The sequence below is a fragment of the Oryctolagus cuniculus genome, chromosome 3 (genome assembly GCF_051225735.1).
Source record: "Oryctolagus cuniculus isolate XC-2025 breed Fujian yellow rabbit chromosome 3, ASM5122573v1, whole genome shotgun sequence".
Classification (NCBI taxonomy): Eukaryota; Metazoa; Chordata; class Mammalia; order Lagomorpha; family Leporidae; genus Oryctolagus; species Oryctolagus cuniculus.
The window spans coordinates 31,328,661-31,354,546 of record NC_142869.1 but is presented as its reverse complement, the minus strand read 5'-3'; the positions used below and the strand labels follow the sequence as shown (position 1 = coordinate 31,354,546).

Here is a 25,886-nt window from a genome sequence, read left to right as displayed (position 1 = left end):
GACATGGCAAGAGCATGGACACAACACTGGACCCCAGCAGTCAAGATCCTCAGCACCAGCATTGGAGAGTGAGGTGAGACCAGACTGCAGCAGGCCAAGCCACTGGCAATATAGCTGTGGGGCTGTTTTGTGGAGCCTTATGGGGGACAGTGTACCTGCCAACCTAGAGGAGAAAAAGGGGCATGTGTCTTTCTCACCATCACCTCCCCCCCCCACTACAGTGTGCCCTGTAACTGGCCATGAGAGGGCAGATGCCATTTTGGAAATACATAACAACTGTGCCAGCTTGTGTCTGCCCACCTGGCAAACAGCTGAGAGGAGATGTTTGGCTGGGAAGATTGACAGGGGGCTGGGTACCCACATAAGAGTGTAGGTGCCCCCTAGCCTCCCAGCATGTCACAGGCTCTGGGACTGAAGCTGCCTGGGTGAAGTACCCACAGGTGGCTAGCTCTAGGAGTGTCTCCTCATCTCTGTGGCAGGATGGACTGACAGAGTGGAGTGGATCCTCAGTGCCCCATGACTGTGGGAGCCTTGAGTACTGGGACTGTGGAAACACTGTGGCTATGTGGGAGGGTGCAGGGTGTGGCTGGGTCTCTTGGCAGTAGGTATGGGGGCTCCACATACTCAGGATTCCCTGAAGGCCTGTTTAGTCATTGTGGTATATCCAGGCTCAAACCAAGGACTGCATGGATCCTTTGTGGTGTTTTTGTGGTAGTGCAGATGAATATTGTACACAATGGGGCTAGTGCCTAAGCATTGGTAACCTTGGAGGAGAAAAGGTGAGGGTAAGATTACACCAACAGAGCTGATAAAGCCCTCCCTTCTGATGAAAAGACAGGAGATCTACCATGCCCAACTTGGGTATCATCTTGGATATTCTCCCAACACTGGTGCACTGAACGGAGCTCCTTGGCCACACCCAACACATGCCTCTGGGTATTCACGGGATGAGCAGACACTACTAAGCCACAGAGGAAAAGCTCAAAGATAAAGCCATCATATGGAATAAAACTCAGCAAAGACTTAAAAAATAAGCACAGAAATTCAAGAAACAAGAATAAGGAAGACAGCATCATGCCCCCAGAGGAACCCAATAACACTTCAATACTAGAATGGGAAAATGAAAAGATTGAAAAATGCCTGAATGGAATTATACAAATTGCTTGTAGGGTTACTTAGAAATAACCAGAAGAAAATCCATGAATTAAAGCAACCCATCCATGACATGAATAAATATTTATCCCATGAAATTGGGATTTTAAACAGAAATCAAAATGAAATATTGGAAATGAAGAATTCAATAGATCAAATAAAAATGCAATGGAAAGCTATAACAACAGACTTGGTGAAGCAGAATAAATAATATATGAGTTAGAAGACAAATGTCTAGAAATTTTATAGTCAGACTTAAAAAAAAACTCAAAAAACTAAAGAATAGTGTTGGAGATTTATGGGATACTATAAAATGACCCCCCCCCAAAAAAAACAACAACTTATGGGTCTTAGGTATTCCTGAAGGTGTGGAAAGAGAGAATGGATTAGAAAGTCCTTTTAGTGATATAATAACAGAAAAATTCCCTAATTTGGAGAAAGAAAGGGCTGCCCAAGTACAGGAAGCACATAGAACTTCTAATAGACATGACCAGAAAAGATCTTCACCATGACACATTATAGTCAAACTCTCCACATTAAAATGTAAAGAAAAGATTCTAAAATGTGCACAAGAGAAATGCCAGATTACTTTCAGAGGGTTTCCAATTATATGCACAGCTGGCTTCTCATCAAAAACCCTACAGGGTAAGAAAGAATGGTGAGATATATTTCAAGTCTTAAGAGAAAATAACTGTTAACCCAGAATACTGTACCCTGCAAAGCTCTCATTTATGAATGAAGGTGAAATAAAGACCTTCCATAATAAAAAAATTGAATTCGTTACCTCGCATCCAGCCTTACAAAAGATGATTAGAGATGTGCTACACACAGAAACAAGAAACATAGTCGTCATTATGAAAGAAGGTGAAGGCAGAAACTCTCCCAGTAAAAGTTCAAAGGAAAGCCAAAGTAAACAATAGGAATATTTATAGAAAAATGGCAGGGTCAAGTCATTACTTATCAATAGTCACTTTAAATATATATAGCCTCAACTCTCCAGTTTAAAAGATACAGATCGGCTGAAAAGATTAAATAACAAGACACACTATTTGCTGCCCAGAAGAAACACATCTCACCAACAAAGATACAAGTGAAAGGATGGGAATAGATACTCCATGCTAACAGAAACCAGAAAAGAATTGGTGTAACCATTCTAATATTTGACAAAATAGACTTTAGCACAAAAACTGTTAAAAGAGATGAAGAAGGGCACTATGTAATGATTAAGGGATCAATTCAACAAGAAGATGTGAGTATAATAAACACATATGTACCTAATTACAGGGAAGCTGGCTATTTAAAAGAAATACAATAGTATTGCGGGATACAAATATCCTACTTTCAGCAATGGACAGATCAACCAGACAGAAAATCAGCAAGGAAACAGCAGAGTTAATTGACACTATATACCAAATGGACCAACAGATACGTACAGAACTTTTCATCATACAGATGCAGAATACACATTCTTCTCACCAGTGCATGGAACTTTCTCTAGGATAGGCCATAAAGCAAGTCTCAGCAAATAAGAAAACTCAAAATCATACCACATATCTTCTCTGACCACAGTGGAATGAAGTTGTAAATCAGCAATTTAAGAATCTCTAGGGCCAGCGCCGCAGCTCACTAGGCTAATCCTCCACCTGCAGCACCAGCATCCCGGGTTCTAGTCCAGGTTGGGGCGCCAGATTCTGTCCCGGTCGCTCCTCTTCCTGTCTGGCTCTCTGCTATGGCCAGGGAGTGCAGTGGAGGATGGCCCAAGTCCTTGGGTCCTGCACCCACATGGGAGACCAGGAGAAGCACCTGGCTCATGGCTTTGGATCAGCATGGTGCACCGGCGCAGTGCCAGCTGCGGCGGACATTGGAGGGTGAACCAACGGCAAAGGAAGACCTTTCTCTCTGTCTCTCTCTCTCTCACTGTCCACTCTGCCTATCAAAAAAAAAATCTCTAGAACATATGCAAACAAATCAAGACTGAACAACAGCTTCTGGAATGAACAGTGGGTCATAGGAGAAATTGAAAGAGATATAAAGAAAATTCTGGAAGTGAATTAAGATGACAGCATAACACATCAAAACTTATGGGATACAGCAAAAACAGTTTTAAGAGGAGTTTATAGCAGTTGGTGCCTACATCAAGAAATTGCAAAGGCACCAAATAAATGAGCTATAATGCATCTCAAGGAGCTAGAAAAACAACAGCAAAATTAAAATTAGAGAAGAAATAAATACAATTGAAACCCCAAAACAATACAAAAGATTAGCAAAATGAAGAGCTGTTTTTTTAATTTTACATTTTTTAGCGTTTATTCAGTGAGAAAAATACACAGGAAAGCGAGGGCTTTATTTAGGGGAGAAAGAAGTCTAGAATAGAAAGAAGTCTAGAAAGTAAGTTGGGTCTATACCAGGCAGAAAGCAGGTCGGGAGCCATGTGGAGCAAGCGTGCAGTTAGGAGCAGCCACAGGTAACATAGTGAGGACAAGAAAAGAGAGAAGGTGGCCAGAAGGCTGCATGCTGGGAGGTGCCGGACAACCGAATAACTGTTTTTTTTTTTTAATTAACATAATTGACACACCATTGGTGCAACTAACTGAAAAGCAGGAGAAGACTTAAATCAATAAAATTAGAAATAGAACAGGAAATGTAACAACAGATACCACAGACATAAAGAGTGATCATGAATTTCTACAAAGAGCTGAATGTCAACAAATTGGGAAACCTTGAAGAAATGGATAGATTCCTGGACACACAAAACCTACCTAAATTGAGCCATGAAGACATAGAAAACCTAAATAGATCGATAACCAAGATGGAAATTGAATCAGTAATAAAGACCCTCCCAACAAAGAAAAGCCCAGGACCAGATAACATCACTGCTGAATTCTACTAGACATTTAAGAAGAATTAATTGCAATTCTTCTCAAGCTATTCAAAACAACTGAAAGAGAGGGACTCCTTCTATGAAGCCAGCATCACCTTAATTCATAAACCTGAAAAAGATACAACAGAGAAAGAGAACTATAGACCAGTTTCCCTGATGAACATAGATAAAAAAATCCTCAACAAATTCCTGGGATGCAGAGATGGTTCAGAAACCTCAAATCAGTCAATGTGATGCATCACATTAACAAACTGAAGAACAAAAATCATACGATTGTCTCAATAGATGCAGAGAAAGCATTTGATAAGATACAACATCCTTTCATGATGAAAACTTTAAGCAAAATCAATATAGAAGGAATGTTCCTCAACACAATCAAGGCAATTTATGATAAACCCATGACCACTGTCCTATTGAATGGGGGACAAGTTGGAACCATTCCTGCTAAGATCTGGAACAGACAAGGATATCAATTGTCACCACTGGTTTGGTATTCTATATATTCCTGGAAATTTTAACCAGTGCCATTAGGCAAGAAAAAGAAATCAAATGGATACAAAATGGGAAAGAGGAAGTACAACTGTCCTTATTTGCAGATCCCATGATTCTATTTATAGGGGATCAAAAAGTCTCCACTAAAAGACTATTGGAACTCTAGAAGACTTTGGTAAAGTGGCAGGATATAAAATCAACACACAAAAACCAACAGCCTTTTTATACACTGACAATGCCATGGCTGAGAAAGAATTTTTAGGATCAATCCAAATCACAATAGCTATAAAAATCCTAAAATATGTTGCAATAAATTTAATCAAGGACATCAAAGATCTATGATGTGAATTACAAAACATTAAAGAAAAAATAGAAGAAAACACACAAAAAAATGGAAAAATCTTCCATGTTCATGGTTTGGAAGAGTCAATATCATCAAACTGTCCATACTAATGAAAGCAATTTACAGATTTAATGTAATACCAATCAAAATACTGAGGACTTCCTATTCACATATAGAATAAACAATACTGAAATTCATATGGAAACACAGGAGATCCTGAATAGCTAAAGAAATCTTACATAACAGCTGGAGGCATTACTCTATTAGATTTTAAAACATACTACAGGTTAGTCATAATAAAAACAGCATGGTGCTGGCACAAAAACAGATGGATAGACCAGTGAAACAGAATAGAAAATCCAGAAATCAATCCACACATCTACAATGAACTTATCTTTGACAAAGGATCTAAAATCAATCTCTGGAGCAAGGACAGTCTCTTCAACAAATGGTGCTGGGAAAACTGGATCTCTGGTGGGAATATAAACTGGTACAGCCCTGTGGAAGACAGTATGGAGATACCTCAGAAATCTGAATATAGACCTACCATATGACCCAGTCATCCTACTCCTGATAATTTGCCAAAAGAAATGAAACCAGCATATTAAAGGGTTATCTTTGTTCACTGCAGCTCAATTCACAATGGCAAAGATATGGAATCAATCCATACATCTGTCCACTGAAGACTGGATAAAGAAATTATGGGATATGTCCACATTGGAATACTACTCAGTTATATAAAAAGTGAAATCTCATCTTTTTCAACAAAATGGGTACAATTGGAAACTATTATACTTAGTGAAATAAGCCCTTCCCCAAAAGGCAAATACCATGTTCTCCCTGATCTGTGGTGATTAGCAGAGTACCTAAAATGTAATCTATAGGAGTGAAATTGACCCTTTGAGATATGATGATTTTGAACAGCTCTTGTCTTGACAGTTGAGGAACAGTTTTCTTTTTCTTAATACTAGTTGTTGAATTCTTTACTTAATCTTATGTATATAAATTTAATTAAAAATAGATCTTTATAAAAAATCAGAAAGGGAATAAGAGAGGGAGGAGGAAGAATGGTGGGTGTGCAGGTGGGAGGGAGGGTAGGGTGGGTAGAATCACTGTGTTCTTAAATTTGTAGGTATGAAATATAAGAAGTTTGTATACTTTAAATAAAAGTTTTCTAGGCAATAAAATACATTTGGAAAAAAATTGAAGCCTCCTTACACACTGTGATAGCACTATTCATGTATATCTGAGAGCTATCTGACCATAAACAGCTCACTTGTGAAGATGCAGTGAAGAGTCAATGAATGAATGAAAGGGGTCCAGGAGCCATGGACATAAATACATGTCCATAACTTGGTAACAATGTAGTCATTTCCCAAATGTCTGAGCTTATTATAGTCTCATTTGGACTTTCCTCCTATATCATGAAATACAAACTAGACTCAAAAGAAAACATGCTATCTGATTCCATTTTATAAAAGGCAAACATGGCAAGGGAGGTGGAATTAATCTGTGTTGTTACCTTTGGTGAACCAGTGACTGGAAAAACTGAAGATGGATTCTTTTTTTTTTAAAGATTTATTTATTTATTTGTGAGCCAATGTTACAGACAGAGGGAGAGAGAGGTTTTCTATCTGCTGGTTCACTTCCCAAATGGCCACAATGGCCAGAGCTGGGCCGATCTGAAGCCAGGAGCTAGAAGCTTCTTCTGGGTCTCCGATATGGGTGCAGGGCCCAAGCACTGGGACCATACTCTGCTGCTTTTCCAGGTACTTTAGCAGGAAGTGAGATTGGAAGTGGAGCAGCTGGGACCTGAACTGGCACCCATATGAAATGCAGGCACTTTAGATGGTAGCTTAACCTACTATGCCACAGTGCCAGCCCCATGAGGGTGGTTTCTGACATTTGGGTAATACTCTCCTTGTTGGACTGGATTCTGATTACATGAATGTGTTTACCTTGTGAAATTCATGTGTGTATTTGCCCACTAGTTTTACATAATAAAAAGTTGAAAATATCTATCATAGAATATACTTGATCTAGTATCATTTGAATAATAGAGATCTTTAAGTAAGAGTATATGAATATATTATAGTGACTATTTAAATGTAAAAAGTATATTATTGGATTAAATTATCTTACTCCCTTACAAATTGACTGCTTTGTCCTTTCTAGAAGAAAAGCAATATTAATGTATTTGCATTTGGCTTACTTATAGTAAAGGAATGGTGGATCTTGGCTTTTTTTTTTAACCAAATTATATAATGTTTTTCCTAGTGCATTCTTTTTCATTAAAATAAAAATGTCATTTTGATTTATTTGTTTATATAGTTATTTCTAGCTTTCTAGGAGTTAGTTATACCTACTAACTTAACTTGTATTTAGGATACAAAGCTTAAGTTAAAATGAGCTTGTTTACTCTCAGACATATTTAGGAAATAAAATTTACATCATGCTGGAAAAATATCTTACTTTTTCTCATAGAGAATATGTTGAAAATTTGGAAGTTCTGGTTTTAATAATGTTTATTCTGTTTCAAGGTGGTTCTCAATTAATCATTTATTAACTTTAATAGGTAATATCAAATACTGGTCTTTAATATTTAACACTGAAAATCTAGATGAACACAACAGAAGATCAGGGTTCATGCCAAATTAATTCTTAAAGAGTTATTTTTCGTTTTTGATCTCAGTTGTTTCTATTGAAAACATAATAATGAGTTTCTGTCTTTTTTCAGATTTACCATGTTTTTTTTTTTTTTAAGATTTATATATTTGAAAGGCAGAGTTTTATATAGAGAGAGAGGGAGGGAGGGAAGTGGGAGAGAGGGAGAGAGAGGGAGAGAAAGGGAGAGAGAGAGCGGTCTTCCATCCGTTGGCTCATTCCACCAAATGGCCATGATGGCCAGGGCTAGGCCAGGCCAAAGTCAGGAGTCAGGAACTTCTTTCGGGTCTCCCATGTGGGTACAGGAGCCCAGGTACTTGGACCATCTTTTTTTGCTCTCTTAAGTGCATTAACAGGGGACTGGATCTGAAGTTGAGCAGCTGGGACTCCAACTGGTGCCCTCATGGGATGCCAGCGCCACAGGTGGTGGCCTTACCCGCTATGCCACAGCACCGGCCCCATATTTTCTTATTTTTTGAGAGGAGCTTATGTTTACATTCTGTCCCAATTTCTAATTTTGTTCTAATTTGTGTATATTTTTTCCCACAGACGATTGCACTGCACTAGAAACTACATCCACATGCACTTATTTGTGTCTTTCATGATGAGAGCTGCAAGCATCTTTGTCAAGGACAGAGTGGTCCATGCTTACATAGGTGTAAAGGACCTGAAGTCCCTGGTAACGCAGGATGGCCTACAAAATTCCATTGAAGCACCATCTTTGGAGAAGTCACAGTATGTAAGTGTTTTCACGATTATCTCTCACTATTGATACATACAATATTATGAATAAGTAAAAATTTACATTCCACTAAATATATGTTAATTTGTTTTGGGATATCTTGTCTCCTAACTAAGAATCAGACTAACAGTTTGAATATTTACAATTACTTCTTCAATTCTCTCCTCTCATGTCTAATCATTCCTCATTTTAGATGATTAAAGGTGCTTGAGTCTTTCTTCAACATTCTGAAAAGGAAACTATAAACAGCACATGATTGGAATGGCATTTGATGCCTGTTCCAAAAAAATTGTCATGGCTTACTACTTTCAAAAGTGAAGTAAAAAACCTGTCAAAACAAAAAACAAAAACAAAAACAGAAACTTGGGATTTAAAGGTCCATAATATTTAGTCCCTTTGTTATAGCTGCAAAGTTTTGTCCCAATATAATATTCCATAGTATTTGTTTCTGTTCTAAAATATCCTGGTATTTGTTAGTAAATAGAATCACCCAATAGTATAGTTCATTAGATCACTGAAATGGTAAACTGAATGCTAGTTATTGTAGATTGTCTTGATATAAATTAGTGCTTTGTCTGTACCTATGCCTCTTTACCATAACTTTGTAGTTCCTACTGATTCTGATTCTGGGCTGACCTTGCGATTTATTTTGCCCAACAGAAGGAAATAGAAGTGATAGTGTCCCAGGTAAAGTAGACCTCTATGAATAAGCCTACACGAGATCAGCAGAGCCACTCAGCCATTCATGGGCTTATAAGACCTATTAAATGCTTGTAGTTTTCAGTTGTTAACTTTTGAGTCAGTTTTTTTTAGCCATAGTTATATTTAAAAAACCACAATAAAATAAATCTGTTAGAAAAATAGGTAATATTTCCTTCATTTTTATACTTTCCTAGTTTTATCTGATGTTCATGTATTATTTTTATAAAGAGGAAAAATAAAAATGGATATTTTGTAAGCTCTAAGGGAAAGCATTTTATTTTATAAATAAAATTCAATCTTTAGTATTGAAAAAGCTGTTAAAATAACTTTGTTCATCTCTTTCTATTATCTTGGCCTTCCTAGACTATAAAAAAGAAACTGAAGAACTACTTTTTAATGGTCTAATGTGGGCAGCCTGTAAAGCTCTAATATGATCCAATTCTGATTTATTTGAAACAGATTGGGTGCAAGATTGCTGTTGTGATGTTTATTTACTTCTTGGCTACAAACTACTATTGGATCCTGGTGGAAGGTCTCTACCTGCACAGTCTAATCTTCGTGGCGTTCTTTTCGGACACCAGATATCTTTGGGGCTTCATCTTGATAGGCTGGGGTAAGGCCCATTATCTCCTTTCCCGGGAAACACGGGACTCTCTTGTCATGTCTATGCTTGGCATCCTGCGGCCGTTTTCCTGAAGCCATTGCTCTCCAACTTACCTTCATCCCACCTTCTTTCTCTTTCCCTGTTCTTAGATAAAATTGATTAAGATCGAGTCTATAGTTCTCCCAGTGGCAACAATGTTTTCAAGTCTAATTTACTGTTAGTGTTCTTGGGCTAGATTCTTGAAGGATTTCTTTGGAGGAAATAATAGAGACTACATTGCTAGCCATGCATATTTGCAACTGCTGTCCTTTTTGTATGTTAATGTTTTACTTATCATAACTTCATCCTATACATTTCATTAGAATTTCATTTTTCATTAGAATTTCATTTTTGAAATTCTAAGCTATGATGATGAGTCTTTTATTTATGTTTTTAGGTCATATGATGAGAAAGCCTGAAAGAAATTAGCACAATCAACTTGACTACATATAACAAATACAAACTAGAAATTCATTATGTGAATTTAGTATTTCTTTTAGAAGGATATCATTCAAATTATGTTGATAATAAATAATTATAAAAATGCATCCAGTCTGGATTTTAAAAAGACTTATCAGTCTAGGAATAATTATTGAATTAGACACTCAATATGATAGGGAGACAATGACACTGTTTGCTTGTCAAAATTTGAGGGAAATTAAAACTCTTATGTGGTTAAATTAAGAAGTGTCTTCAGGCTATGAATCACAGATCTTAACTGCTATTTTAATATTCAAACTATGAGGTTCTCAGCATAGGAAAAAATAAATAAATGATTCAAGACTAAATTTGAAGCTTTTATTTCTCTTTCAAAATAAGAATTTTCCTTTGCCTGTTTTACCTTATCACTTACAATGTGAAGAAATATTAATTTACTGCTAGCTAATTAACAACCTTCAAGAAGACCAAGTGCAAATTTACTGCAACACTTCAATTATTATGAAATACTAATTGCTGTGATGAAAGTGTTGTTTCTGAAGACATCTCAAGTTTTAAGGCTCTCTCTTCTCTTTGACTAGCAATTACTAATAAGGGCACTTTTGAAATTTCTTCATAGTTTTTTGATAGTTTATCTTCATACCAAAATAATATCTGTGAACCCATATTCAGTAATTAGTAGAATGTCTTAGAAAGATATTCATAAAGGGGCAGCACTGTGGCATAGTGGGCTAAACCTCTGCCTGTGGTGTGGCATCCTGGTGGGCACTGGTTCAGGTCCTGGCTGCTCCACTTCTGATCCAGCTCTCTGCTATGGCCTGGGAAAGCAGTAGAAGATGGCCCATGTCCTTAGGCCCCTGCACGCACATGGGAGACCTGGAGGAAAATCCTTGTTCCTGGCTTTGTATAGGCCCAGCTCCGGCCATTGCAGTCATTTGGGGAGTGAACCAGCCGATGTCTCTCCCTTTCTCTGTCTATAATTCTACGTCTCAAATAAATAAATAAATAAAATCTTAAAAAAATAAGTAACTGAGGTGAATGTTTGACTTAGCTCTGTAGATGCTTGCATCTCACATCAGAGTACCTGGGTTTCTTTCTTTCTTTCTTTTTTTAAGATTTATTTAATTTATTTGAAAGACAGAGTTACAGAGGAAGAGGAGATACAGAGAGATCTTCAATCCATTGATTTATTTCCCAAATGTCTGTGACAGGTGGGGTTGGGGCAGGCCAAAGCCGGGAGCCTAGAACTCCATCTGGTTCTCTCACATGGGTGGCAGGACCCAAGTACCTGGCCAGTCTTCGCTGCTCTTCCAGCCACATCAGCAGGGAGCTGGATCAGAAGTGAAAGGTACAGAGTGCTTCTAAGGGATATAAATGTTGCAAGTGGAGGCGTAATCCCTGTGCCATGACCCCGGACCCGAATCCCTGGACTTGATACCGGTTGCAGCTTCTGACTCCAGCTTCCTGTTAATGCAGTTCCTGAGAAGCACCAGTGATAGCCATGTAATAGAGTTCCTTCCCTGCCCAAGGGAGACCTGGATTTCATTCCTGGTTTCTGGCTTCAGTCAGACTCAGTCCTGGCTGTTGCAGGCAAAGGCATTTGGGAGTGAATCAGCAGATTGGAGTTTTCACTGCCTTTCCAGTAAATAAGTTTAAAAATTTCTTTTATATCCTCTAAAAATTCAATAATGAATGCGAATGTCAGTTTGAATTATATTTTCTTTTTAAATTTTCTACATAGCTTATCACGTTTGTAATAAATTCTTTTTTTTTCTATTTACCAGTTGGTTTGATAGCTAACTGGTGCGGTCCTCTAACTCTTCACTTGGTCTATATTACTCAGTATGTCCCTTCTTAAAGTGAGACGTTTGTCCTACTGAAATTCAGTAAACTGCTTTCCAAATCTTCCTGTGAAAAAGAGAATAACAGCCAAGATTCCAGTGAGCTTCTATGCTACGTGAGTTTTTTACTTTGCTTAACAACTCTTTATTTAATTGACCCCCAAATTTTTGGCATAGGAGTGGTAATTATAATAGATAAGAATTATAGGTTGAAGTTTTCATTTCATGGAATAGTTTAAAACATAAATGAAAGCTAGTAAGATTTTTGTGGACACTCACTGTGAAAGTGTTTTACATGCACTATTATGCTCAATTAGCCACAATCAAGCAGTAAAAATCTGGGGTATGTCGAGTTCTAGCTCTATAGCTAGAACTTCCTGACTCTATCATCACAGCTCCATTTTTTTTTTCTTTTTTTTGAAAAAAGGTAATCAAGTCTAGGGCATATATAATGAAAAGAATTTCACTAAAAATAGTTCTTCAGTTTCTTTTTAAATAGTCGAACGTGCTTCCTATCTCTAGGAACACCAGACAATTGAAAGAAACCAGAACCATGTTATTTTTTTTTTTTTTTTTTTTTTTTTTTTTTTATGAACTATGTGTTTTTATTTTAATTCTTTAATACAAAACAAGACATTTCAAGGTAAATATTGAGATGATTAAAATCACCCCTATAAAATTAAATGGAAAACACAAAAGACAGAATTCAAGTGTCGGTAATAAAACCACTTAAATTCTACTTAATATGTAATTTTCAAAGAACTATGTGGGAATTTTTTTTCTACTATTCTGTAGACTTATTTAACAAATACCATTTGGATTCTATGGGTAATGTTTGGTCTAAAGTTTGATATTTTACAAATATTTACCTTTCAGAAAGCACAAGGCACTCTTGTTATTTTATATACTTTTATACTTTGAAACTATGTTGCAGTTGATAGATATCACTATGTGAACACTTAGATAATTTTGGTATATTTGAAAAAATTATCTACATGATATTTCTGAATTATCAATTTTTTTTTTAATTTATTTTTTTCAGAACCATGTTATTTTAACTTAGCATTTTAACACTACAGGCTTGATTTTGTTTTGTTTTATTTTTTAAAAGATTTTATTTATTTATTTAGAGGTAGAGTCACAGACAGTGAGAGGGAGAGACAGAGAGAAGCTCTTCCTTCCGTTGCTTCACTCCCCAGATGGCTGCAATGGCTGGAGCTGTGTTGATCTGAAGCCAGGAGCCAGGAGCTTCTTCCTGGTCTCCCATGCGAGTGCAGGGGCCCAAGGACTTGGGTCATCTTCTACTGCTTTCCCAGGCCATAGCAGAGAGCTGGATTGGAAGTGGAGCAGCCAGGTCTCGAACTGGCGCCCATATGGGATGCTGGCAGTTCAGGCCAGGGCATGAAGGATCCTGGATAGAGTAATTCATAGAGGACCATTTTAATATTTCTTCTTATGATGTGATTTATTGGTGTTGTTGGATTAAAGACCTTTCTTGGATTCCTTTGTCATTCATTGGGACCCAAATATTATAATTTTATGCTCTTCTCAACTAGATTAATACTCAGAAATCTATTAATCTGTTATTCATGTTGGAATGTTATCTGGAATTACATTGACTTCTATGAGTTTCATGACTCCTAGCCATAATTGAAGGAAAAGGAAATTAAAATCTGAAGAGGAACAGATGTCTTGTCTGACTTTTACTAAATTAAAGGCAAATATTTAAAGTGACTGTTTTATATATTTTTAAATCACGAAACAAGATGTATAAAAGAATAAATGCAAATATCAATGGTGACTGTCTCTTTTCTTTCAATCAGTCACACTCTTAATTTTCCCTATCCTTGCCTCAGCTATTCCATAAATAAAAAAAAATTATTGGTTCAATTTTTTACTTTCAACCATGAATTTTCCCCTATATTTATGTTGTATTTCTAAAAGGTGTCAGTTTTGTTTCTTTATCCTTATTGAATATGATAATTTACTTCTACATTAGAAATTATTCTTAATTTTCAGCTGTCAAATGAAGTGCCAATATGATCATATTATCATGTAAATGTACCTATCTTGGTACAGTTGCATAGTCATATCCCTGTTGTCAGGTTTCCACATAGAGTATTTTCTCATTCTGTGTTTTTGAAAGTAATTGTGAGAAGGTACTGTAGTTCCAGATCATGTTTTAGCATGATGTCTATCTAGCAAACATATTTTAATCATCTGTTTGATAGCACAGATGTATGCGTGTGAAAGTCACTGTCAGTTCATTTTGTATTGGTATGATCAAATACTTGAAACTTGGTAACTTGTAAGTAAAGAGGTTTGTTTGGTTCATAGTTCTGGAGGTCTAGGAAATGGGTGTTTTGTGAAGGTGTCATGGCAGATGGCATCACGTGGTGACAGTGTGCAGGAGAGATTGAATTCTAAGAGAGGTGGCATGAGAGTGAGCTGAAAAAACTCAGCCAGCTCTATAACAACCCATGTCCTTCAAGACCTAACCACTCCCATGAGGTGGCCGTTAATGCTGCTGTAGGATGGTGCCCCTGGTGACATAATCACCATTATTAGGCCCTTCCTTTTCAAAGATTCCATCACCTTTCAACATCATCACACTGGGAACTGAACTTCCAGTATATGAACCTTTGGAGGGAAAAAAACCACATCCAAACCTTAGTCCCTTGCCAAAAATTACGTAGTCAGATCCTTTAGGTTAACTTGCTTCCATAGTCTAATTGTATTATCAGGTTAAAAATTATCATTAATTACTTTTCATTTATTTGAATGAGAGAGACAGACAGAGAAAGTAAGCAAGAGAGAGAGCAAGAGGGGAAAAGAGAAAGAGAGGGAGAGATACAGAGTGAACTTACAGTTGCTGGCTCACTCCCCAAATGTCTCCAAGAGCCGGACCCAAACCAGGAGCCCAGAGCTTCATCTGGGTCTTCCACATGAGTGGCAAGGATCCAACTATTTGAGCCGTCATCTGCTGCCTCCCTTGAAAAGTAGCAGGAAGCTGGAATTGGAAGCAGAGGCAGGACTCACATCTAGGTACTTGGTTATGGGATGTGGTGTCCTAAGTGGCATCTCAATCTACTGAGCCAAATGCCCAGCCCCAAAACCTGTTCTTCACCAGACATATTTATACAGGTGTGTCATAGGAAAATAACTCAGTTTTCAATAAAGGCAGATATTGAGTAACATTTTTGTTTGCAGTGCATTTACTTAAGTTAACATTTAAATGTAAAAGTAACTTTAGATTTTAAATATTTTCCTTTGTATTTATGTGTTCTAAATTATGTAATTATGTGATAATGACTGATGATCAGAAATCAAAAGAACTACAAAAAGTGGTTTTCTGTTCTTTTTTTTCCTTCACGATGATCTCAATTCTAGTCTTGTGAATGGAAAAGCCTTTGGGAATGAGAAAAGCAGTTTCATTCAGACATAGTGCCTACACAAGATAATTGATATAACTGTCATATAAAACATAATATTACCTCAAGCACCAGTAGTCAGTATTGCACTGAATATCATTCAGGAATTATCTGATTTATTAGGAGATTATAAAAGAAGCAGAAGGTACAGATCCGAAAAATGAGAAAATTGAGTATTTTGATCAGTATTCTTTGAATGCTTTTTGAAGATCACCAAGACAACAAAGGGATCTCATCCTTTGAGAAATAGCCATGCTTGCCTTGTTATATAGCATTGTTCTTTTTTTTCATAGAAGTTGGTAAGAATCATAGTTGTTTTTATTGCCTTTGCCTCTTTCACTTGAGTATAAGTTTCAGGAAAACAGGAATATTGACTATTTTCTGATTGTTCCAATTTCTGACACAACAATCCTTGACATGGAAATGGACACTTAATAAATGCTTGATGGATGGATAATTGGGATGGATGGATGGATTAATGGATATATATATTGTAGAATAAGCAAACTGTATCTAAGAAATAGCTAGAATTAGACATGTTAATTTTGACAAAATTTTCTAGAATATAGAATTTGAGCAGGTTAAAAAGAATTATTATAGAAGATAACTAAAAAATAGAATATAAAATCATAAAATTCAACAGTCAGATAAACCATTTGGGTGTAAATTCAATTAGCTGGGTGGTCACTAAGGACACTAAAGCAAGTATTATGGGTCTCAACATATTTTCATTATTTTCTGAACATTTGCTTCATATGAACCTATTTTGTTCACTTTGTTGCCAAGAAATAATGTTTGAAAAATCATAAATGTGTTTTTAAAAGGTAAAGAATTTAATATTGTGCTTGATAGAAAAATGTTCTAAGTCAGAAACTTTTTCTGTCTTTGCAAGGTGCTGCCTAGTTCTATACTGTTTTTATTATAGTATCCTGTCGCTCCCCCTCTTCGTGGAGGAACGACACAGGACCCTGCGCTGTTCTTTTGTCTGCTCGGCCCTCCCCGGGTTTGCTGTTGGTTCTTCCCGGGTTGGCTACCGACCCTTCCACCTCCGTGGAAGGGCGGTTCCCCCTGCCACTTTCCCCACTTCCGCGGTGGAGCGGCACACCGCCGGCCGGCTCTCTCGGGGGCTGCACAGGTGTTCCTTCAGATAGATGTTCCTCTTAGATGTTCCTGGTGCATGTTGTCTCTCTCCTCCTTTATAGTCCTCTTCCACCAATCCCAACTCTGCTACCCACATGCCGAGTACGCTGCCCTCCTCCAATCAGGAGCAGGTCCTGCTGTTTATTGGTTGAACTGGAGGCAGCTGTGTGGAAGCTGTTTCTCCCTTCTCAGCGCCATATTGTGGGAGAGCAGATGCATAGAATAAGTCTTAATTCCAGTAACTTAGTCTAGTCCGAGTTGCTCCCCACAGTATCCATCTCTCCTTTATTTCATCTTGCTTCATAAAGACCATTTAATGAAAAGCCATCCATTAAATCTTGAAATCCTCTATTGCTTTGTTCTATAAAATTATGGCTTATATTTTATTCTTTTTTTTATAATGTTAGAGTTGAATAAAGAATAACATGAACTGAACAGTCAAACTTTATTATGGAGCAAAGAAATCAGTGGAAAGTCAGTGTGATGTATTTGTTTTTATCACCTGTGATGGACAAATGTTATATACAGAAATCATCAAACTGACAAAATGGTTTATCTTTGTTAAGCTGCTATGCAGGCAAACATGTCTGTGTTAAGCCAATATAAACTAAAAATGAAGAGGTTAAAAACCTGTTAAAACTCCTGATTTTGTATGTTGCTGGGCAGCCTCACTATGCCTTCCATTTTTTAGATGAAAAAAAAATCATTTTTTTTTAAAAAACAACAACTTACCTCAGCTTCTATCAGTGTGGCAAGAGTCCAGTGTACCAACCACTGCTTATTTCTGTCCCAAGGAACTTCAGTCCCCTCAAATATGGCTTGACCCTAAATCTCTTGGTGAAAATTGGACCAACCTTCATCTACAGATTTTAAGGAACAAATAACATGAATTTTCTTTCTCATTTCTTAAACTGAAAAAATGAAATTTTTTTCATGCTCTCCTATGAACATTTTCATGTTTGTTTTTATCTCCCAATTGCTAGTATTATATTCCATGGGCAGTGAATATGAGAAAAAAACAACCCTTAATCTTAAAGATATATGATATGTGAATCCCTTTCTGATTACAGGGTTTCCAGCAGTGTTTGTGGCAGCTTGGGCTGTGGAACGAGCCACTCTGGCTGATGAAAGGTGAGTAGAAAAGAAGTGTACAATAAAGAGAGAGCCTGAGATTTTCTCAGACTTTCTGCTTGGAAATCGCACTGTTGTGCTTGATATCATTGCCCTTTAGGGAGGTCATGTGGGAAGTTACCAGTATATTACCAGCAAGTTATCCCAGAGGTCACAGAGCACAGAGACTCACAGAGCACAGGAAAGGAAATAAACTTAGGATATGGGCTAAGATAGTGAAAGGAGACACCACCTGTTTCCTGGCATAGGAATATTCATACTTCCTCTCTCTGTGTCTGTCTGTCTGTTTCCCTATCTCTGTATCATATCATCTGAGGATCTGAGCTGTGAGGTTGCAGTGGGAGGACCCAAACAGAGAAGGTGTCTTAGTCCAATGACACACATTTGCTCTCTCAGAGAGATGCAGGAGCAAGTACGTTGGCTACTGCTGTAGCTTCCTAATTAGCCTACTGAACAGTTCTGAGTTTTTTTTTTTTTTTTTAATTCCTTGGGCATAAAACATGTGGCATGAGTTTTATTAATGTTGAACACTTTCTATGTAGTATTGGTATTTTGTGTCTCTTGTATGTTTTATGTACCATGACTGTTAGGTGTTCAGTTGCCGCATGTGTCTTTAGTACTTATGCTTATATAAATGTACTGTACTTGTTAATCATTTATCTATATTTAATATAAACTATGAGTTTCATCCATTCCATTTGTTTTTTATCTTCTAAAAGCAGAATTGAATATTTTTTAAAAACAAATATACAGTAGAAGTGGAATTCATTTCTAGTTGAGAATTATTAGGATCTTGGAGCATTTAAAAAGACAGAGCAATGATGCTGGGTGATGGCAAAGAACTCTTTAGATTTTTAAGACTTTGATTGCAAAAATCTCAGTTCAGATAATGCTAGCTTTGGGATCATGGGAAAGACAGGTGATCTCTTTTTGTGTCAGTTTCTCACTTATACAATAGAAATCATACTGTAGAGATGACATTGATATGTGTAGTACAGAGCCAGGCAGAGTGAGTGTGAGGAGGGAGTGTGAGGAGGAGGACCTAAGATACAGGTGTCTAACAGGCTGTTTTGCCACTTCATTCTGTGGCAGAAGAACATCTCTCACTCTCAGTTTTCTCTTCTATCAAATACAGACGAAATGGATACTACTCTTCATGGGGTTGTTAATGAGATTAAATGAGATAATGTGTCTAGCACACTTAGCACAGAGATTGGAATATACCTGTAGTATATGGTAAACTCTCATATACAAGTATGATTCCATTAATTGTTTCATGAATTTGTACTTACAGATAATACCTAATTTAAAATAAAAAAGTGGAATTTTCTTTGTTGTTATTTGGTTAGAAAGCAGAACTCATCCCTCCATGAATCCTAGCTTAGGAAATTTTAAGTCAAGTCAAGTTGGTGGAGCCCTGGTTTTGTCAAGCTAGAGCATAAAATTTAAGCTAGAGAAGAGGTGAGGGTGAGACCTTCTAGACCTTTGTAAGGCCATGTTAGCATGTTTGGTTCTTTTTCAATGCTAATGACAACAAATTTGCATTTTTTATGAAGACCATTACTAGGTCATGAGGGAAAAATTGGAGGAAAGTAATAATAAAAACAGAAGCTAGCATTTTTGCTCATTCATCATATTCCAGGTACTTTCTGATTTCCTAAATAGTAAGTGAATTTAACATCTTAGCAACCTTGTGACACCAAGGCCAGAGAAATTGTGCCCAAGGCTGCACATCTATAAGGAGCAGAGGAGGAATTGGATCTCAGACAGCCAACTCCAGATGCACTCTGGAGTTGTGGGAAGTTGAAATGTTTCTGTTGAAATAAAAGGTATTTTTAAATGTCTGTGAAACAGAAGAATGGTAGAGACATTTCTTTTACAATAGTTTGATGGGAGCATGAGACAGTAACACATGCATATCAAGAGGAAACAAGATGGTTTATAAGAAGGTGGTAATATGCAGTATTCATCTGATAATCAGAAAGGTACAGTGGACAATGTACATTGTGTACTGAACATTTTCTCATTTTGTCAAGTTTTTTGTCCTTCTGCCACCTATCTGTAACTAGTTCTTTCTGTTCTTTAAATCAAAAATAGCTTATCACTTTTCAAAAGTTCACATTTTTGGTTGAGATATGAGCTCATTCTTGTGTGCTTGTATTGCAAATATGCACATAATGTTGTCTACCAGCTCAAGTTTTTCTTGTTCACATGATAAAATTAAATATATCCGAATCTCATGGTGTTCAGAAAGGAAACCCATGACTACCTGTTATGTCTTCTGTGTGTTTGAAATCTACTCTTTCACTGGTATAAAAGCTTCCTTATCAAATTTCTGTAGCACTTATTTTGTATATTATATAATTATCATTTATATAGCATCTTACTTCTCTTGAAGTACATGTCTAACTACCTTATTTTCCCAAAAAACTCTGAGTTCCAAATGGGTATGAGCAAAGTTTTCTGGTTTACAATAGAGAATTCTCCAATGCTTATGATTATTTCTTATGTATCCATTCGGCCATTTATCTCCATTTGCTAAGTATCTTGTCAGCAATGATGACCTATGAATTACTACAAGTTGTGAGTTACTAGGAGTTGTAGTTTTCTTCCATTCATTAGTTGTGGCTCCTTTCCTCAGCCTCCCTTTTCTTACCTGTAGAATGAAAACAATACTAGTATTCTTGGGTATGGCTAAGGGTGTGGGTCTTCAAGTGTGCATTCAAGAATCAGATGATTCTTGAATCTGTTATGAAAGGGCTTTGTAAATTCCTGCTTCTTGACAAACGTTATATATGTCAAGGGGAGTGCTAACCTTCTCTCCTTTCATACAACACACGACAAACGTTATATATGTATGGGTAGAGAATCAGTAAATTTTTAGGTGTGATCATTATTTGTAAATTGAAAAAAATCTTGACAGTCCATCTGCCATCATTGTTTGTAAATGTCTAATAGATAGCAAGTCACCGTTTACTTCTTTCTGTCCCACAGACTGCCAAGGGTCACCACAGGGCAGGCTGCCTTTTAAAGGCTTTTGTTTGGCTCCAGTGTACTTTGGGTAGAGCCCCCCAAGTTGCCTGTATTTCTCTTTAAATAACTTTCTATATGATAAATGGACACTGAACATTCATTTTTTTCATAGTATTTCTATTTCTAATAATGTTGAGTTGAAGAAAGAACAGGAGGAAGTAGGAAAACATTCAGGTGCCTGCTCTTTGCCCTCGTGTTCAAACTTATTCATATGGACTGAATTGTGTTTCTGCAAAATTCAGATATTGAAGCCCTAACTCTCAATACATTTGGAGATGTGATTTCAGTTGGAGATAGAGCTTATGAGGATAGTTAAGGGTAAGTGAGGTCAGGAGGGTGGGGTCCTGGCACATTAGTATTTGTGTTCTTTTAAGAAGGGACACCAGAGTGTTTGTGCCCTCTATACACATCTGTGCACAAAAAGAATACGTCATGAGAGCACACAGAGAGAAGGAGGCTGCCTGTGGGCCAGGAAGAGAGGCCTTCCAGAAACAGACCAGGCTGGTGCCCTGACCCCAGAGTTCAGCCTCCAGGCTGTGAGAAAATAGATGCCGTGGTTTAAGCTGCTCAGTCTAAGTATTTTCTTAGAGCGGCTTCAGCTGATGAATAAACCAATGATAAATGAAGAAGTGATATAAAGGCACACAGCATTCACTTACGTTTGTAGCAATGCTGTGTGTTCTTCTAGGTTAACAGAGTACGACTAAATAACTGCAGATGGTGTTCATTTCATGACAGCAAGCTCCTCTTTGTTAGCTCCTGGGAGCTTTGCTTTAATTTGAGTCAGTGTATTTATTTTGAGTTATTGGATGTTTCCTCCAGGAATTGTTTTCTCTGAAATGCACTGAAGAAATGCCGTACAACATGAGCTCCCACACTCTGTAAGGAACCTGCCATGTGCTCTTTGTGGAAATCTGAATTTTACAGTTAATGCGTTTAGATGCAGCTCTACTATTGCATGCTTCACAGCCCCCTGTTCATCTGCTTCCCTCAGTTCTACAACTGAATGATTTTAAGTTCTTACTGCTTGTGTCCCTTTATGCTATTTGGATTTGTTTACAGTTGAGGGGTAATGCTATTTACATTATTGTCGCTGTAATCATATGTACATAGGGTTGTTGAAATCTCAGAGAAAGCTTGCATCATGTGGTATTTGATTATTGGCCGAGGGAGGGTGAATCAGTGAAGAGATACTAATTAATAATCCCAGAAATCATATTCTGAGATGTGAAACTGCATAACTTGGGTTTGGAATTCTAGAGATGGGGGTACCTAAGGCATTTTCTGGTTCAATCCCCTCATTTTAGAGATGAATAAAATGCAACATAGAGACACGAGGACACATTCTCAGAGTGTATTACAGCTGGCTTGGGCAGAGTTTGACTCATTCATTCATTTAACAGATACTCTGAGTACAGAAGGAAAGAAAATATACTTGAAATGTGTTTCATATTGATTTAGATATTTAGTTTTCATAATTATTTGTTTCCTTTGCTAAAAATCATGGACTATCTTAAAACAATAAACATCTCTTCACTGAAAAAATAAAAAATATGAATTTATTATATCTAAGGTAAAGAGTCCATTAAGCACATATATAGGAAATATAATTGGTATTAAATATTGCTCTAAAACAGTTGAATTAATAAAAATTTAGATTATATGACTGATGAAAAATATGTCACTTTTTTCATATCTTACTCAGAATAAAATCTTGAATTTTAATCTGAGATAAATCAATGAGGGGCAGCTTTTAAAAAAAGGCTTATTTATTTGATATGAAGAGTTACAGAAAGAGAAATCTCCCATTTGCTGGTTCACTCCCCAAATGGCAGCAAGGCTAGAGCTGCCCAGGCTGAAGTCAGGAGCCAGGAGCTTCTTCTGGGTCTCCCATGTGGAGTAGCAGGGGCTGAAGCACTTGAACTATCTTCTGCTGTTTTCCCAGGCACATCAACAGGGAACTGGATTGGAAATGGAGCAGCTGGGACTCAAACCAGCATATCCAAATGGGATGCCCATACTGCAGGAGGTGGCTTAACCCACTGCACCACATTGCCGGCCCTGGAGGGGGTCATTTTATGTTCATTTTTTGCATATAAAATTAAGCTGTTTTACTATTCATGTGACATTTAAAAATTGTCTTTTCTAATTTGTCATGAAATTCAGCTTCTACAATGAGAAAGTTTTTGTGATTTCTTGGGTTTAATCTGATCTAAAGCAACATGTTATGAAGTTCAGATCACAAGAGCAGACTGAGTATCCAAAGATCATATGGAGTCCGTACTTACGACTCTTACATTTGAGTCTCAGTTCCTTCTGGTCTGGCAGGTGGAACTCTGATTTGCTGGCACCGCTGGTGATGGCTTTACCTGCTGTGTCACAGCACAGGCCCCATCTGTCACTTCTTTGCTATGTTTTTGTTTCACCATATAGCCGGAAAGGCAGGGCCTATGATGGAAAGGACCAAGAGAAGATGTTCTCTGACAGACCTCTGCATATGCTCTCCTGCCCTCTCCATTCCTATTGATTGTGAGTTGTGGAGGTGATGTGATATCAGTCAGTATCATTCTGATGTGATATCAGTCAGTACCATTTGCTGGATCCCTCAGGCAGAAAATGCATCTGTTTCCACACATGGCTACAGGAAGTCCTACTTTCTAGTCAGACGTTTGTGCCTCATGCTCTACCATTCAGATATTTCTTTTCTTTTTTTTTTTTAAAGATTTATTTGTTTATTTGAAAGTCAGAGTTACACAGAGAGAGGAGAGACAGAGAGAGAGAGAGAGTCTTCTATCCGATGATTCACTCCCCAATTGGCTGCAATGGCCGAAGCTGTGCCAATCCGAAGCCTGGAGCCAGGAGCCTCCTCCAGGTCTCCCATGTGGGTGCAGGGGCCCAAGGACCTGGGCCATTTTCTACTGCTTTCCCAGGCCACAGCAGAGAGCTGGATTGGATGTGGAGCATCCGGGTCTTGAAACGGCTCCCATATGGGATGCCAGCACTTCAGGCCAGGACGTGAACCTGCTGCACCATAGCGCCGGCCCCCAGGTGCATTTCTTAGAGCAGTAAATTGCATTCTAAAAAATTACAAAACACAGTGTGAACTGGGCATTGAGGAGTTAATTCGAAATAAGAGTTTATAGCATATTCTTTGAAAAGTCTGAAATCTAAAATTGCCTTTCTTTTATCCAAGGGCAAATTTGAAACATTGACATTGACAACCACAGAAATTAAATTTTTCATGTTTTTGGAGGTAGTTTATTTTGACCTACTTCCAAATACAATATTTTGTAGAGCTGGAAGTATATAATTGAGTCCCAGGGTGTAAGAGACAACAAGATGAAATGTCACTGAGGCAAGGGAAGAAGATTGTGAAGATATTATCAAGTGTCAAAAACTGAGATGAAAATTTATGGAGGCCGTGTAACTCATGAATCAATGTGCAACTTATATTCACAAATACATATGTCACCTTTCTTACAGTAGGAGCCTTTTTAATTATTTTGTTTTCATTTTGACGTATAAATATTTGAATATCAGTTAGGCCACATACATGCTATACATAATTCTGAGGTATCGTGTAGTGCCGAAAGCTTTATCAGGGCAGTTGATATACTTTCTGTACAACTAAATAGCATTATCTTATCTTTCTTGTGTGACTGATTAATGTGAAAACTAATATAGATACATAATATAGGAATATTCAATAATGTGTGAATGAAAATGTCTATGTTGTAGATTTCCATGTTGTTCAGACTAGAAATCCATAGGCTATGTCAATTTCAGTTTGGATGGACCAGATTAGTCTTTGGCAGAGAAATCTGATTTCTCTGCATATAGAGAATGGAATTTCTCTGCATATAGGGAGTGGAATGCTGTGTTACTGAGCTCTTTTGGTGCAGATACAGAAGGAAATAAAAAAATAGTTTAAAATGGAAAAAACAAATTTTTATAACAGTGTCTACATTACATTATTTGTAAGATGGGGAAAATTAGAATATAAAATTTGTATTTGTATATGTGTAAAGAAACATTGGAAGCACATACTATAAGGTAATGAAAGGTATTATGTATAAGGTAGGGGCAGAGGTAGATAGGAACATGGGGAGGACTAAGACATCTCAATGCCTATGCTTTTATATAGTATGACTTTGAAATTAGGATAGATTGCTTATTCATAGAAATTGAACTTTAAAAATGTGTAGTTGTTATAGTTTTATTATTTTGTATTTTAAAATTTATATGAGTGAAGGTGAACATCTTTTCATTTGATTATTGTTTATAACCATTTCATATCTTCTTGCTCAATGATGATCATATTTTTAATTTGTTGACCTCTTTATTTAGTGTATTAAGCCTTTGACCATAATGTAAAATAATAATATGAAAAAATAAAATATTCAAATTAGTTTTCAATGTCAAGTTTTTACATAAAAATAGTTTACCTTAAGGAATAGTTGAAATAGCCCTTTACTACATATTACTTGCTCACTATATAAAATAATTTATTGATAAGTTTGTCATCTAGAATTTAAGCATTATCATTATATTCTCCAAATTTTTTTATATCATTTATTGTTGCCACAACTAATGCTACATTTTGTTTAAGGAGGATAAAACTTAAGGCTTTTATTTATATATATTGAATTAAAAATAGCTGTTTAAAGATCTACATTAAAATTTCAAGTGGAAATAGTTTTTCAAAATCAACTCCATGCTACTTATGCTAGTATAAGACCTATATCAGTTCAACCCAGATTGAGTGAGATTGAGTCAAGCTTACTTTGGATCCAATTTATGTCAATTCCAATCCAACAAATGTTTGTTGATGACCTACATACTGTATTCTGTTTACAGACAAGCAATAATGATTTTTGTTCATGTGGAACTTAAATTTTAGTTGTTGTAGGAGGAAAGCAGAAAAAATATAAGAAATAAGTAAACAGTAAAATGTCTATGTTGCTTAAAGCAATCTACAGATTCATGGAATCAAAATATCAATGTATTCTTTACAGAATTAGAAAAAATAATCCTATAGCCATATGGAATTACAAAAGGCCCAAAATAGCCAAAGGGATCCTGAGAAAAAAACAAAACAAAACAAAACAAAACGTTGGAGTCATCATAATACTGTACTTTAAAGCATATTACAAAGCTATAGTAACAGAAACAGCATGGAAATTGCATAAAAACTGACATACAGATAAGTGAAACAGAATAGAGAGCCCCCAAATTATTCCATGTACACATAGC

General features: G+C 36.8%; 1 protein-coding gene and 1 pseudogene across 1 annotated transcript in view; one reads left to right on the top strand and one right to left on the bottom strand.

Annotated features, from left to right (window-relative positions):
• Nucleotides 1–25,886, top strand: part of PTH2R (parathyroid hormone 2 receptor) — a 141,491-nt gene that overhangs the window by 75,806 nt on the left and 39,799 nt on the right. The window contains exons 6-8 of the mRNA XM_070070279.2: nucleotides 8,082–8,271; nucleotides 9,436–9,589; nucleotides 17,540–17,600. Coding sequence (XP_069926380.1) covers nucleotides 8,082–8,271; nucleotides 9,436–9,589; nucleotides 17,540–17,600 — 405 coding nt within the window. The remainder of the gene's footprint in view (nucleotides 1–8,081; nucleotides 8,272–9,435; nucleotides 9,590–17,539; nucleotides 17,601–25,886) is intronic.
• Nucleotides 20,325–20,437, bottom strand: LOC127491926 (U6atac minor spliceosomal RNA; annotated as a pseudogene).